The 16,153-nt window shown below is 39.2% G+C and overlaps 2 protein-coding genes across 3 annotated transcripts in view; one reads left to right on the top strand and one right to left on the bottom strand.

Annotated features, from left to right (window-relative positions):
- Positions 1 to 10,039, top strand: part of SNTB1 (syntrophin beta 1) — a 114,077-nt gene extending 104,038 nt beyond the window's left edge. The window contains exons 5-8 of one of the 2 annotated variants that reach the window (XM_053953867.1): positions 2,159 to 2,355; positions 3,880 to 4,070; positions 6,562 to 6,688; positions 7,112 to 10,039. In XM_053953867.1, coding sequence (XP_053809842.1) covers positions 2,159 to 2,355; positions 3,880 to 4,070; positions 6,562 to 6,654 — 481 coding nt within the window. In that variant the 3' untranslated portion in view covers positions 6,655 to 6,688; positions 7,112 to 10,039. Of the gene's footprint in view, positions 1 to 2,158; positions 2,356 to 3,879; positions 4,071 to 6,561 lie in introns of both variants that reach the window. The other variant, XM_053953862.1, reaches the window with a different exon arrangement.
- Positions 10,040 to 13,302: 3,263 nt separating this feature from the next.
- Positions 13,303 to 16,153, bottom strand: part of MTBP (MDM2 binding protein) — a 29,173-nt gene continuing 26,322 nt past the window's right edge. Inside the window, exons 21-22 of the mRNA XM_053954062.1 lie at positions 15,125 to 15,190; positions 13,303 to 13,692 (exon numbers count right to left, since the gene is read on the bottom strand). Coding sequence (XP_053810037.1) covers positions 13,657 to 13,692; positions 15,125 to 15,190 — 102 coding nt within the window. The 3' untranslated portion in view covers positions 13,303 to 13,656. The remainder of the gene's footprint in view (positions 13,693 to 15,124; positions 15,191 to 16,153) is intronic.

Here is a 16,153-nt window from a genome sequence, read left to right as displayed (position 1 = left end):
TGCATGTTTGCCTAGTTCATGTTTAAGTGCATGACTTTCCAAAGCATGATCTGGAGTTGCTTGATGGAAAAGCATTTTTAAATAGTGAGACTGGATTTTTAATAATGAGGAGATAATAATAAAAGGCAGGCATGAATCAATGTTCATGTTGGATTTGTTCACATACTTTATTTTGTAAAGTACATTTTCAGTCTATCCATATGCTGAAAAACCTACAGTACTATGGATACAGCATGAAGGTGTGGGGGAGTGGATGGTGGTGCTGTGTGTTTTGGAAGGAAATCAAACATTGGAACCATCTGTTTGTTATGTATTCAGTAACATAAGTAATAGAAAATGATTTTTGGTATAGCTGATGAGCACTGCATAAAGGAGATGACCCAGGAAAAAGGTGGAATAGTTTTATTTCTAACGACAAACTTGATGTGATATTCCAGGCTGCTTTTCCACAGCCCAGTAGCTGAAGGAAGCACAAGAGCAGTGGCCATGCCTGTGCCTGGGTGACCACCCAGGGACAGACAATAGCAGATGTCACTGGAGATGTCAGTTCCCTGATTCCTGCCTTGATTATCAAGATGTAGCTTCCCCTCAGAGTTCGCACCCTCTCAAACCAAATGAAAGGGAATTAAAGGTTTTGGGCTGTTTGTTTGCCACTCAGTCCCCAGTTACAAAATCTGCCTATAGTACAGATAGGAGGCCCTGAGTATCAAAGCTGAGTGGGGCATTAACTCAGCCTTTCTAGAGGGGAGAAAGCCCTTCTTGTCTTGCCCAGACACAGGGCAGGGCATCTCTGACCAGGACATTCTGTGTCTCACTTCCCAGGAGCTCTTGGGACCATAAAATAAAGGGGGATGCTCAAAATCAAAAGAAAGTTTCCATGAACTTGAGCATGAACAAATCTTGCAAACCTTCTAGTGTGGTATGGAAGAGGGGTGCATCTGTTTGCCACAATGTGCATCCCAAATGTCAGCACAGACTGTAAAGGAATTGGGGGAAATTTCAGATGCCCTGTGGCTGGTGTTTCAATAATTGAAAAGCTAAAGTTGTGCTTTTTCTTTTCCTTTCTGCTTTTTTTTCTTTTCTACTAAAACATGCCTGTTTGGTGGCATACCCATACAGTGTCAGCTAACAGGCAACTCTTCTTGCTGATGCAAAACAATAGTTTGAGGGTAAATTAGTATTCAGTAAATTAGTTTAATCTAATGTTTTCTCCTTTAGCACAAGTGTTCTACCATGCCACATACTTTATAGACTACTTTGAAGTATACTGTTTGCCTATAGAAAGAAAAACAGAAGGTACAAGACAGAAATAAGCTTTTCAGACAAATTTCATTTTGTGATTGCCTCTGAGAGTTGGTCTCTGAATCTCAAAGAGTGATGAGCTCCCCTGGATTATTCTTTTCAGATGTATCAGTGCTGCGTCCCTGAGTGAATTCTGTGTTGACTGCCCATAATTTTATGGGGAAAAAAAACCATAAAAGGGCAGATTTAAGGAAGAATTGTTTTTTATGAGGTATTGATTTTCTCACTCAAAAATATTCCCTGCTATTTTTGTTTGCCCAGATGAACAAACCTTTCCAGGCCACAGGAGATCAGCTGTTGATGCTGGGCAAAAAAATGTTAATTGCAGACAAATGTGAGAGAATTTCAGATTACAAGTAGCTGCAACATTTTGCATTTTACAGGTTCCTTATGGGAAAAGTAAGTACAAGACAGTACTTTGGCATCTACATGTTTTACAGAGCTTCATTCTTTATTCAGCAGTATTTATCATTGAATTTGATGGCAGATGTTTAAGCTTTAGAGCAAATGCTGCTTCACTGTGGAAGCTGGATTCAGCTGCCTCATCTGAGCCAGCACTTGTTATTCCATCACCACAGACCAGTCAGGGATTTCTCTCAGTTCCTCAACCAAAGGGATGTTTTGTACAATTCATTAAGTAATTTTGGGACATCCATGTCATCACCTGTGTGTCCAGCTGCTTCTGTGCTCACTGCCTTGGACCTCAATCTTCTGAGATAGAATATAGAGGAGATGTGAGTTCTCATGCTCCCAACCATGTGTATTAGGAATGTGCAGAGCAGAGCTGTGCTCAGGTGGGGATTTTGGTACAGTGAACTCTTAGAATTTCCTGATGTGTTTTCAAATCCAATTGCAGGTTGGTTCATTCTGGCCCAGGAAAAGGCTCACCGAAGTCAGGGGTGGATTTGTCTTTTGCAACCCGTACCGGTACAAGACAAGGGATTGAAACTCATCTGTTCAGGACTGAGACCAGTCGAGACCTCTCATTGTGGACGAGGAGTGTAGTGCAGGGCTGCCACAACTCTGCAGAGCTCATCACAGAAATCACCACAGGTGAGTAACACCTGCAGCACTTCCACACCTCCACACCCTTCCCCTGACACTTGTGCCAGTTCAAGTTCCTTCTGCTAGAGGTGATTTACTTAAAAAATGTGCATGTTTGGGATTCTACTTGTTTAAAATACTGTCAGGTTCTGAGCCAGTCCCAGCTGCTGTGGTACCCGTGTCTGGTGACACATTCATTGTTATGCTGACTTTTGGGTTTATTTTCCGCATGTTGTTTCAGAAACAAGTCTGTAGTCAGCCATGTAGGCCTGCATGTCAGAGAGGAGTAATTGTCAGAGGTTTGTCCAGAAACCCACAGAAAAGAACATTTTTCTGAGATTCAGGAAACTCCTCAGAACCCAGCAGGAGTTCCGCCTGCAGAGGGAGGAGGCAGAAGAGGACTGGCACATTCACAAGTATGAATTGGTCATTTATTCACCCAGCTCTCTACACAATAAGGGAGAGTAAAAATACACAAACCAGTCTAATAACCACATTTTGATGGGTAGTAATTTCCATCCCTAAACATCAAGGTGTTACTTCTCAGTGCTTCTGTACATGCAAAATCAATTGTAATATAAGTACTTGGCTGCAGATGCTCTGGACTGATGCCCTGTTTGGCCAGGTAGCTGCAAGCCCAGGGTGGCTCTGGGGTTTGAGGCTGGGCCTTTCTCTTGAGTGCCCCCAGGCTTTGCAGTCCTTCCCCTGCTAGTCCTACAATTGGCAGGGCTGTTAATGTTCAATTTTATCTCCAGTCGTTTCCTAAAAATGTGAGAGCAGGAGCCAAAGCACAAATCCAGCCATGCCAAAGGGCAGTTCTTGTTTCTCAAAGCTCAGGTAGAGCCACGTGGCTGCTTGCCAGCTGCCAGGCCCTAGCTCCCACAGGGAGCTCAGGATGCTCTGTGAGGGGCCTCTGATGTGCAAACCAGCCAGAGAGCTCAGTGGGAACCAGCTCCAGAACAGGTCCATCTCCTCAGCACTGTGACATAGATGCCATTCTTTGCAAAAGAAGAAGAGCATCACCCCCTTCTTTTATCACAGTGCTTTTATCCCACTGCCAAGGATCCTTCTTGGTAGAATTGTTCCAAGAAAGTGATGGAATAGTGAGTTTGGGATGTGAACTCCAAAACTCTTCATTCTTTAATTTGGATCATGGCCTTTGTTTCAGAGCTGAGGGGGAGATGCAGACTTTCTGCTGCAGTAGCTATTATATGCAATTATCTGGGCCCTTTTTCAATTACCACGACACTAATGAGACTCAGGAGCGTCTTCATCTTTGTCAAAATACTTTAGGGAAACCCTTTAAAACTCCTAATTTTCTCATGCATTGTGTGCTGTGTTTATTGATTCTGGCTGTGTCTGTCAGATGCAAGAAGAGTAGTTGTGACTTTGTCAAGGTTTGGAAGGAGGAAACTCCAGTCTGAGCCTTCTTAAACTTCAGTACACTGTTTCTCGTCAGCATGTAGATGTATGCTGGAACATGAAGAACTGCTTGTAAGACTGTGAGAGACTAAATTTTGATTTCTTCTCCAGCTTGCACATACAAAAGCCAGGAGTGCCGCTTGACCATCCACTATGAACATGGATTCTCTCTTACAACCGAACCGCAAGATGGTGCCTTCTCCAAGACAATTGCACAATATCCCTACGAAAAACTAAAAATGTCCTCTGATGATGGGATAAGGATGCTTTATTTAGACTTTGGAGAAAAAGATGGAGAAATTGTAAGTACTGTGTGGATGTTACCATCTCTTTGGTTGTCCTACAGGCTATGGGGTGGAGAAGCACTAATGGGAATTGTACTAGATGAACACTGTAGGCCCCTTCCAACTGAAATACTTTATTCCATTCTGTTCCATTCTAACAACTGGCCAGTGCCAGGTTCTAGTACCAGTATTTAGACACTGTGTTTTCTAGCACAGTGTGATGATCAGGCTTTAGGAGGAGATAAACTAAAAAGACAGTTAAAATTGTAAAACCATACAGAGATGAAAGATTTGTCATATTTTAGAACAAACTGTACCTCTAAATGGCCAGATGTTAAAATTTTTGTGTGTATCCATTTCACTTTTTTAAATGATTGAGGGTGGAAGAACTTAAGAATGTGACCTTATTAATTCCAACATATACATAGGGACTTCATGTTATGACAACAAGCTATGTTTTAGGTGGTTTTGGACATGTAGTTGCTGAAAAAAAAAGCTACAGATGTTGTGCAAACTGTCTGCATAGGTCTCTAAGCTGTCACAATGCCTAAAAATAAGGTGCATATTCCAATGAGCAGTTTAAATCCATTAATTATGAATGTAAACATAGTCTTTCCTCACAGATTTTTTCAGCAGTTCCTAAATGTGGTGGGTACTTAATTCTGAACATCATCTTTGCTAACATATATTCTGCAAACTCCTTATTTTCAGGCTTTGAAGGGAATTTCTTACAGCTGTCAATAAATTTGATTTATGACTGCTGGAAATGTGTTACAAGTGAGTGTTTGAGATTGCTTAAAAAATCACCAGCAAGGGTATCAGCAAAAACCAGATTTAATATTTAGCGACAGCATGACAGAGTTTGTTGGCAAGATTCACTTTACTGCCTACAGGACAATTAAGGCACACCAAGGAAACAAAGCAGCAACAAAACCAGGCAATCAAAATCCAGGCAATCAAAACAGAAATGAACTGAGAACTGTTTATGGGGCTTGTGTGTGTGTTAAGGTGTGTGCATCAAAAGGATAGCGAAGGCAAGGATAAAAAAGAACATAGTCTAAAAACTTAAAAGCACTCAAACTTTACAGTACTTTAACTTAACTTATACCTTAAACCTAACAATTTCACAAAAGAACAACACAACTTATACCTAACTTGACTTATAACTTAACAATTTAACAGAAGAATAGCAGCATTTGACCCAACTTCAAAGTTGAACTTAGCAACTCAATAGAAGAACAACATTCAGCAGCCTTTAACTTAGCTTACAACTTATGACTCAACCTTACTTACAGGCCTAACTTACTGAGATATCTAAGGTTTTTAAACATCTAAGAAAACAGCATGTTTCCTAGATTTGCTAAAGCATATACACAGACAGAAAGAGTCAGTGCAAGCCAGGTACCTGTGGAAAAATTCCCCTCAGAGGTCAGGGAAACACTCACTTTGGATGCTTTTGCATCTCCCAGTGGGAAAAGGGTCAGGCCTCAAGGACTGAGGGTACCAGCCCAGGACTTATTGTTTGGTGATCCTCCAAGTACAGCAAACCTGGGAGTTCCCTGGCTCTGAGAGGCCCCGCTCAGAGGGAGGTGCTGGTCACAGCCTGCTGCAGTTCAGGAGAGCTCAAAGGGTCTCATTTTGGACAGCTGTTTATAGGGTCACAAAAGAGTCAGCTTTTGGCATAACACTGTTTCATCCTGGCCACAGTTTGGGTCGGCACTTTCTCTGAAAGCGTGAGAACAGGAATGTTGTGCTGTTCAGGCAAGGAAAACAGTTTCCAAGGTTGTTCATAAGGAAAACAGGAACTCCTTAGACAGCAGTAGTTCCTGGGAGCAGACAGGTGTTTCTGATAAGCTTAAGAAGGGATGAGCCCAGGTGCTGCTTTTCAAGGCCAAGGCCTAACGAGCATTTCTCAGATTGCAGTGCAGCATGGAAAAAGGAGGAAGCAGGACAGAATGCACCACCACGAAAGGCAAACATGGCCCTGTTGGGCCTCTGCACACTGACAAGCCTGTCATGCTTAGCAAGTGCGTGGTGAGATCATCTGAAGCATGACTACAGAAAACAAAAGCCTGAGTTCAGTCTCACTGCTGGCTGGGAGAACAGAGAAGCAGCTGTGCAGCACCGGCTGAAGGTACTTCAGCTGCACCAACAGCAGATGCACTGGGCATCAGACAGAGCAGTCCCACCGCCATCCCAGGCAGAAACTGCCAAAAAGATGGGGTTGAGCCTCTTGAAAAAGTGCTTGCAGAATCTGACTCAGTTTTCTGCTGCTCACCCAGGTGATACAAAGCCAGAGGCATCAGGATCTCACCTGCTTCTAAGATGCTTATTAGTTTTAGTAACCTAAATATTTGCAGCTGAATGTAAAGAAAAATTTTCAATATGATGTACAGTTGTTATTAATAGAAGCCTGTTCAACATACCAGACAGCAATTTGAGTATTCAGTAAATGATTTATTGTTTGAGCTATAATTCTCAGCTTGACTTTTTTCTTCTGTACTTTCAGCAACTGGACCTTCATTCCTGTCCAAAACCAATTGTTTTCATCATTCATTCCTTCCTGTCAGCAAAGATCACGAGACTGGGCTTGGTGGCATAAGTGGGATCCATCTGTTTCTTCAAAGAGAGACTGGGTAACCACACTAATCTGAAGTACAGTCAACAGCAGCAACCTGTCCTAGCTGGCAGGAGACACCAGCCTGGGACTCAGGATGGGGCATTGGTTATTTCTGCAGTCCTCCAAGGCCCAGGTTTCATTTTGAGCAGCTAAAGAGATGGCATGACAAGGAAGACGGGGGATTTCATTGTAAATAATTGGGTTTTAAAATCCCATATGAGACCGTAAAAGCGTATAGTACCATACATGTAAATGTTTCAGAATCATAAATTGTGCCTATTTCAATGTGCTTGTCTATATAAAGTAAAGGGCTATGCAGACAAGAGCACTTGTTGGTTGTGATGCAAGCCAAGGTTGGTTGGGGAGAAAAACTCTAAAGATTGTCCCATCACCTGAAAGTAAAAGGTTCTTTCAGTTATAATCTGTGCACCTCTTCCAGATTTTTCTTTTGGAGCACTGCCAGAACCTGTTGTATGAATACCCAGCAGAGCCTGCAAATACACACCTTTGAGCTGGACACTCTGAAACAATCCAGCTGTGCGCAGGTAACAGCTGGAGGGCCCCCCCGCCAGAGGCAGTTTCACATTAAGCAGTAACCACATGTCACCCACATTCCTACTGATGGAGCCAAAGCAGGACCAGCCACAGGGATGGTACTGAGAGCCAGCTGTCAGGGGGACACAGGCAGGAGGGTCCTTTGTTAATGAACACAGAATGCATTTTTATAGTGACTTCCCAGAACAGCTTCATGAGTTTCAGCTACCTGGGAGCCCCAGCTCAGGTAAAAGTTACCTGAATCCATTCTGAGGCATGATGATGCTTCTGCCAGCATATCTCCATGGCAGTTTTCCAGTAGAAAGCCATACTAAGATTCTGTTCTCCTACCCCTACTGAGTCACTCCCTTTGCTCAGACAAGGCATGTTGTGTGGTCTTCACAGAAGAACAAACATAGGGAAGGAGGACGACTTGATTTTATGAGTTTCTGAAAAATTTATTGAAGCAGCTCCACAACAGTGAGAAACATACGCCAGGGCAGGAACATGAGATGCACTCCTTGACATTGAACTGCTCCTATGGGCATGACTTGGCAAGACCAGATTTCTTGCTGGGGAAATACAAGATGTTCATCTCCATGCCCACAACTTACTGGTGACTGTTTTGCACCACTTACTGTGCAAAACAGTAAGTGTTTGGCTTATTGTTGTAACTCAAAACGTGATTCACTGAGTTTCAGCCTTATTCACAGCTACTTGAGCAGCAAAAAACAGGGAGGAACGCTGACTTTCAGCACCAGAGATGATACACACAGCTCGCACCTGTAAATAATAAACTGGCATCACGTTGGTGGCTCCCACCATCATTTCATATTCATCTGGTGGGAATAAGAAGAAGCAAAACAGGGATGCCACTTACATTGTTCTTCATTTTTAGAAGGAACAGCTTCACACAGGGGTAGGGTTTTGTCTACTTTTGAAGAGTTTTGCCCTGAATTCACACTTCGAAGGACAGGGAGTAATATATTCAGTGTTTGTGGATGTTCAGTTTTCATATTACATTTGTTTTACTCCAGAGAAAGCACATAGATTTCAACTTAGCATTACGTGGCTGGTGAAGGGGAAAATTAAAAACACATTTTGGTTCCATGGTGTTTTTAAGCTATGTTTGAGAGTTAAGCATGTCATGCTGTCTATTCAAAACATAAAGACACAGTGATTTCCATAGGTATCTTAAGCATCAAAACCAATTAAAATATTGGGATGATGGGCTGAATTAATAAATACAGAAAATAATCACTGAAGAACAGCTCAATGCCCCATTGGAAGAGCAGCCCCACTCCCAGGATCTCTCACCAGTCAAAGGCACACCAAGGAGAGATCCACCCAGGTCTGCACTTTCATTTTATTGTCATGGTACTTGCACTTAAAAATTAATTCCTCATGTAAATTAACAAAGTAGGAGGTAACATGTTACATAAATTACCAGTAATTTCCAGATGGACATTTCTCATTTAGTGACCACTGCCATTCACACAACTTTCTGTGGCAGTTACTTGGGACTCCTTGGGCTTGGGAGCTTCTAGGAGAGATCTGAGAAGCTGAGAGCAGTCGGTACGCAGGGGGACAGGACTCATGTCACCTTACCAAGGAAACTCTTGTGTCAAGTCTTTTAAAACCAGTTCAGGACATTTTTATTGCTGTTCCAAAATACAACTTAAACATTTGGAGATAGGCTCTGATAAAAGTTCGGGGGGGGGGGCGGGGTTTAGATTCAATACATATGTAAACTATACTGCACTATTTCTTTATTCCTTTTAACACTTAAAAATCACTGGAATGTTATACCTAACATGTATGTGCATTGTAAATATTACAAATTCCTATATTAGTGCCAACAATTAAATTACACAAAATGTAATCTAAGGTGCTCAGTACTATATGAAGTCTAAGTAAATAACTAAGCAGTTTGCAAAGAAAATTCATATTATATATATTTATAGAAAGAAAATTAATGATGATTACAGATACTATTTCTTCATTTTCAGATTTTGGACTGATTCATATTGGATGGGATAGACAAATGAAATATGAACCTACTCCACATTTATAAGAGTACAGTGAATATTTATATTTTAGAGGAAAAGAATATATTTAATAAAGTCATTTATTGGATTTTTGTGAGGTGAGCTTATATTGTATCCAGACAAACTATCTGGAAGTCTGTCCTTTGATTTTGGGCTGGGTGAAATACATATAAACTTTAGTGCTTCTGTTAAGAATTCTGTTACTGGAGAGAACTGTTAATTGCATTGGTGGAATGACTTAAAAAGTTAAACTTTAAAAAAAAAAAAAAAAAAAAAAAACTGAAATCCCACAGGCATGTTTCAGGGCAGGTCATTCAGACATATGCTTTCTCTGTCACTTGTACTGGACCAGGTGGTAACAGAAGACTTAAAAAAAAATGAAGAAAAAGCAGAAATTTCTGCTCAAGTTTCTGCATTCAAGGACTGAGGCCAACATGTGCCTTTTTTCTCTTATGAATGGTTATGGGAAAACAAATATTTTTTCTCCTTTGATTTAATTCTTAACTTAGTGGCCCAAATAGAAAAGCTAACTGTGGGAATTTAAGGCTTTTCTTTCAGTCTGACCCAAGTTATGACAGAACAGCCTCATGGAAAGCCTAAAACTGGATATTCCAGAGCTTCACTCTTTTCACAAAATAATGACAATAAATGGAATGGTCTTATCAGAAAGTTTGTATAGCAGCTTCACCATGAGAAAGATTGGGATATATACTGGAGCAAAAATGTTATTGGAAAAATGTGATCTGAAGTGCTTGTTAAAAAAAAATAAAGCTGATCTGACTGTGTTCAGGGAATCATACTGGTGTTTCTAATAGTCCTGCCCTTCAAATGGAACCAGCATCTCTCTTAAGGTACTTTAAAAATCATAACAAAACTCTCGACATGCTACCAAGCAAATCACCACCACAAACACCATTAGAATTGATCCTTTGCAAATAACAAAACAAGTGTTTTCTTTCTGCATAATGTTAGAATTTCTTCCTCCCATAGGACATGGCAGCACCCTCCATCCAGCTCTTTGCTTTGGGAAGCTCAGCTGATTTGAAGGGGAGATTTATCTGATTTCCACCTGAGAGCATTCTCAGTGTCCTCTTACCCATGCTTAAAAGTTAATTGAAGCTTCTTTGGTTTCAGTGGAAGCAGAATCAGAGCCTAAAGAAATTATGTGCTCCAGATCATTACACTACCATTGATTTCTAAATTCATGTTATTTTCTAAAAAAGTCAAACTGGCAGATTGATAACTAACTATTTACTGAATCTATTTACTATATAGGGAGACCATTAATACAGTATATATTACATATTTATATATATACACACTGTGTATATTATGGACACTTTTGAATTCAGTGGTAACTTCAATTTTAAAAGGCAGATATTAATAATATTCTCACAAAATTTTGAGAAACTCAGCCTGCTTGCTTAAAGTGGACGCCCAGACTAACCAAGGCAAAATTTTTACTTAAAAGAATGAGGGGAAAAACATTTTAAATATTTAACAAAGATGATAACCTCCTGTTGAATATAATCACCTGCTTTTCCCACACGGTATTAGCTTTTTAATTTTTTTTCCTTCATCAGAATTTCCATGCTTGTGTAAATAATTAGAGGCATTAGGAAACAAATTTAGAAAACAAATTCTAAGGGACAGCCGTGAATTGGGACAAAGATGTTTGTGGATTTGGACAAGCATTAGTACCCAAGCTAAGTTCTGTGCTAGCCCAGTGATATTCATCATGTAATTGCTGTAATATTACAAATAATCATATCACCAAATAATTGCAACCACATCAGTGCTGTCTCACCCCAATCCTGTGGGGAATATAAGGACATAACATTGATGGATAATGTGCTTCTAACATATAATACATAATGTAATTATATGATGCTATGTTATGCTATGTGCTTATTATATAGGAAGGATGGATTATGGGTAAACCAGAAATGTGTAGTGGTGAATATTATTTATATCCTGGTTTGCAAAAACATGAAAGCACGCACCCAAAATATGCATAAGGCAGACTGGATTTGGTGTTCAGCAGCCAGAAACAAGAAAATACTTTGAAGTTCAGAGGCAAAGGGTGATGTTACACTCTGCATCACTTAAGTTACAGCACATCAGCCAAGCTGCAGGTACTCTCAGAGTGGGTCGTAAACAGATGTCGTAAACATCTCTTTATGACAGATATAAAATAATTTGGTTTAGTGCTGTTACAGTGGACCAGGTCAAATTATTGTGCCTGCTTTTTTGCAGGTTAAGAGCATGGACAGGGACAGTTATTACAGCTCAAATGGGGCACAGTGTTATTAAGCCACAATAATAAACCAGCTACCACTTGCCCTAAAAAGCCACCAACACAAAGAGCAAATGAGACGTGGGTAGCAGTGTATTAGTTCTGCACTGGGAATTGTGCAAAAAACCAATACATCAAAATGCTTATGTTTCCCTAACTGCTTTCCTGCTGATTATTTCAGGCCAGTCTTTGACTCTACAGAATTAATTAAACCAATAACCACTGGGTTCTACTTGAAGTACAAGAAAACCAGTTCAAAGTATTAATTACTTTCCTGAAGGTATTTTCTTTGCTCATGGCAGCTAGCCTCAAGTATTTATGGAATGTATAGTTTCTGTACTTTTACTTATCAACTTACGTATTTTTATTAACTACAAAACTTTTCTAATTACAAATACATAAATTTCCCAAATTTAAGTAGAAAATGCAACTTTCAGTGGCTTGCTTTAGTGTTCAGACAAAAATATCAGCATTCAGGCTGAAGAGATAAGGCTACAGCTTACAGCTTTTCTCTCTCTGGAAGTAGAGACTTTCTTGATTCACTATAAGATGAGAAAGGTTAATGAGGTAAGGTTAAAAAAGGTTAATGTCTCAATTACTTTCTTGTTTTTATACTGAATGCAAAGAAATGTCAGCCATACACAGTAATCATTACGTTGGAGCAATTTTGAGCATGCACTTATTAAATTATTATTTAAATAACTCTCTTAATTTCGTTTCTATTTCACCAAATCACTAAAACTGGGATGCTGTGGATGTGTGGCATTCTGCAGACAAATATAATCCATCTTACAAGTAGCTATGTTTGTCCTGGGCTTAGATGCACACAGTACTCACTAGAGCCCACTGTCACTTCAGAACTCTCCTATTGCAGCTCAGTTAAACCAAGTACGCAACCACCCAGAAAAGGTCTTGTAGAGCTCAGGACAATGGTAAACTTGGGAACAAAGGAACAGAACAATTTAACTCAAGATCCTGTTAGACATGAAAAACTTCCTTATGGCTCAGCTTTACACCAAATAGAATTAAGCAAAGAATAATGTCACAAAATCAGGAAGGCTCTTTAGAGAAAGCATAGATTTTACAGTATTAAGTCTAACCTCCACATGGTTTAGTTAGATTATTTTTTCCCAACATTACATTTCATTTATATTTGTATTGCTTAATCTATTTTGCTACTGGGATAATATAGCAAACAATAGCCCTGCATCACTATCATCTCAACAAAATACTAACTTGAATAATTACATTAGTCCCAGCCAGGTATATGCCAGAGACTTAAAGAGAGGCCAAATTTAGTATTTTAGTGTGTTTACAACACAGCTAGAAACTACTTTTTTCCTTACATTTCACCATAGCACACCAGCTCTTTTCCAGCTCTCACTATCCTCATTACCTCTAATGCTTTGATTTTCTCCTCTTCCAGGAAAAGAAATCTCAGACCTCTCCTTAGATATTTTTCTAAGGAGTGTTACAAAGAGCATGCAGGAAATTATACCAAAAATTCAGCTTGTAAAACAAAGAAACTTTCTTTAATGGGACCTTGGACCAAGTTTCAAGCCATGCTTTTTTTTCTTCCTTATATTACAACACAGAGATAATTATAGTTCAAATTCTGGTTGTGTTTGTTTTCACCTGCAGAATAGGAGCTATTCTTAATTAGTGAATAAACTGTTAACAGCTGATGCTGTTTATACAAGCTGAAGTAGAATAGAGATCTTCACACAAAAAGATAAAACAAAGTAGTAGTTATCAAAATTAAATATGTGGGTGTTTTTATTCATATAAAAACCAAATACACTGGTTGAAAAATATACAAAGCTTTGTAAATCGAGTTAAGCTATATTCCTTTTAACAAACATAATAAATACACATATAAAATACAACCTCTTTTCATTTGAATTAAAAAAAAATTTAAAACTTTCAGTATAAAAATTTTCCAACTTTGCTCTTGTGCTTAAAGAATGAGTCTATATAACTACACTGACCAAAGTCCTCCCAGTGTGCAGATCTGTGTGTGCCTCGGGCAGCATAATGCTTCTCAAGTCAGAAGTGCTCTGTCTCCACAGCTCCTGGGAAGGTGTGAACAGAATCCACACAGTGCCTCTACTTGCTACTCTTCTCCAAAACCCATTCAATCACCTGGGCAAATAAATGAGAAAGCAAACAATTTACATAACTCCTGGTTTTGAAAGCAAATTAAGAACATCTCACAGACTTTATCAATTCTTTCTTTAGTCCTTTGTCACCATCTGTGTTAGTATTTACTAAACAGGATCTAAAAGCAAACTACTCAAGATGAGAAAGTATTGTTAATAATCTGCGAGGAAACAGCATAACCCTAGAATTGTATTTAATCTTACAGAATGCTTTGTCTTCAGGAAAAAGCATTTTTAGAACCCCTGAACTGAAATACTTCACCCCATTCTCTCCATATACCAGGTGCACATAATGCCAAACAGCTCATGCTTCCAGCAGTAGAAGTTCCTAATGCCAGAGAAGAAAGCAATGAAGGATAATTTGTGCGCTGCTGAATCTACCACCATTATCACTGCTGCTTTCCAAATAGGGCAGTTGTTCAGATCACTGACTAGTCCTTGGCAATTATATTTTTGTAAAGTAATTTCAAAACACTCTCTAATACAGGGAGATGTAAGCAGTTTAGAACACCAATTTTAATGCCTTTTGCCAACACCAAATATACAAAAAACTACCAATTTTCTGCCTAGACAGAAGTGAGAAGCAGTGTATCAGCACAACAGCCCAGTTCAACACCAAACATCACAACCCATAGAGTTTTTGAAACTTTATCACCCATACAAAGCAATCCACAAAGGAATACAGCACAGGACACAGTAAATACTGCTCTCATAGAAGAAGTTCTCTGGGGATCTAGCAGCTTGCTTGAGAGTCTGTTCTATTACTTACCTATCCGAGTTCAAATTTTTCCATTTAATTTGTGATTATGAAAACTGCACTGTAATTAAGCATGACACTTTTTTTCCTTTTTTTTTTCCAAATCATAGAGTCACTTCAGTGTATGTCTCAGAATTTAGAATCAGAGTTACTTAATTTCTGGAGGAATATTTACTTCTGTCATTTGCTCTGTGCTGCTGTTCATGTAAGTCCCACATTATGCACAAATAACCCCACCTGATATCCCTTGTGCTTACAGTTACTCACAAGCCAAAAATTACTGATTTTCATTGCTTCTTTTAAACAATTTATGTCCTTTTATAGACCTGCTTATTACTTCCTAACCTTTGAAATGTTATTTCCTTCAACACAAGAAAAATTCCCTAATGATCCTAATTAAAGAAAAATCTCATATCTCTTTTTTTGTGTTTGTTTATTTCAGTGATGTAGAAACATTTGTTGTCTTAATTTCTATTTCTCACTGTGGCATCATCTTGGCAGCTGTAACTAAAACACCATCCAAAACCTGGAGAGTGTTTGTGTGAGATCAGAATGAAATGAGACACACAGGGGAGGGTATGCACCTCTTCATCTCTTAAAGCTGTGGACTAAACCATCCTGCAGCTATGTACAGGAACAAATAAAAAGATGGTCTTACCTGTTTAGCATTGCTATTTGCTGTTTTCTTCATTTCATCAAGAAGTCCTCTAGAAGTTTTAAGGTCCTATATATGAAACAAAAAGCCACAGAAGTCAGTAAACTCATATGGTCACTCGATTTTTGGGTTATAAGAGCCCTAAATAACCAGGGCAGTGTTACACTTTTATCACCTTGTTCAGAACAACAAAGGAATTATTTGCCTTTGCTTTTTTAATAAAAAACGGAAAATAATTTAAACCTATTCCAATGGGTTGCAGGTTTCCTTACAGCAGTCCAAACCTAGTACTCAATTATGACTGAGTCTTCCTAAACTTCTGCATATTTCTGCACAATTTCCAGATTTTTTTTTCTTCAATGATATTCAAAGTTCTTACAGTCTTGAGTGAAATCCTATTTCTATATAAACATGGAAATCAGCTGTGAACTTACTCTGTAATACAGAGTTCTGGCAAAGAACAGAGAAGCAGACATCAGAAAAGAAAACCAGTACAGAAAAGGGAAAAATCTAGAATGGCATTTCTGTTTTGCAGTCCATTTAATGAGTCCAACCTAATCTACTCCTTTAAACAAAGCAAGAACAAAACTTTGCCTGGAGAGAAAGAAAATGCATTTACTACTTGTCTTCAGAGGAAAACAATGCCTATGTTACCATGCTTTTGAAATATGCAGCACACAAAAGGATTCAAAGGACTCCCACAGACTTGGAGCTGCAAGATAGTTCAGGAGAACACAATCCTGTGACACCTCTCTCTAGAAAGGACAGGATCATTGCCATATTTGTCCCTTTCCTTTTCCACTTGAAATGGAACCACAACCCTGATTTGCTCTACTCACACATCCCTATATGCAGCCCTTTCTGATTTTGGATGAGGAGATCTTCCTTCCGGGCATATTCTAGGGAGATTTTTGGAGCACTTACAAAATGACTGCACAACTGTGTTCCAATTATTTAAGAAGTTGGTGCTTATCAGCAAGATGTTCTGATTGTGTAAGCATCCAGCCCTGTTCACCTTTCTTTTAGCTTAAA

The sequence above is a fragment of the Vidua chalybeata genome, chromosome 1 (assembly GCF_026979565.1).
Source record: "Vidua chalybeata isolate OUT-0048 chromosome 1, bVidCha1 merged haplotype, whole genome shotgun sequence".
NCBI lineage: Eukaryota > Metazoa > Chordata > Aves > Passeriformes > Viduidae > Vidua > Vidua chalybeata.
Note: the sequence above shows the minus strand (reverse complement) of the source record. Positions and strands in the feature narration are given on the sequence as shown.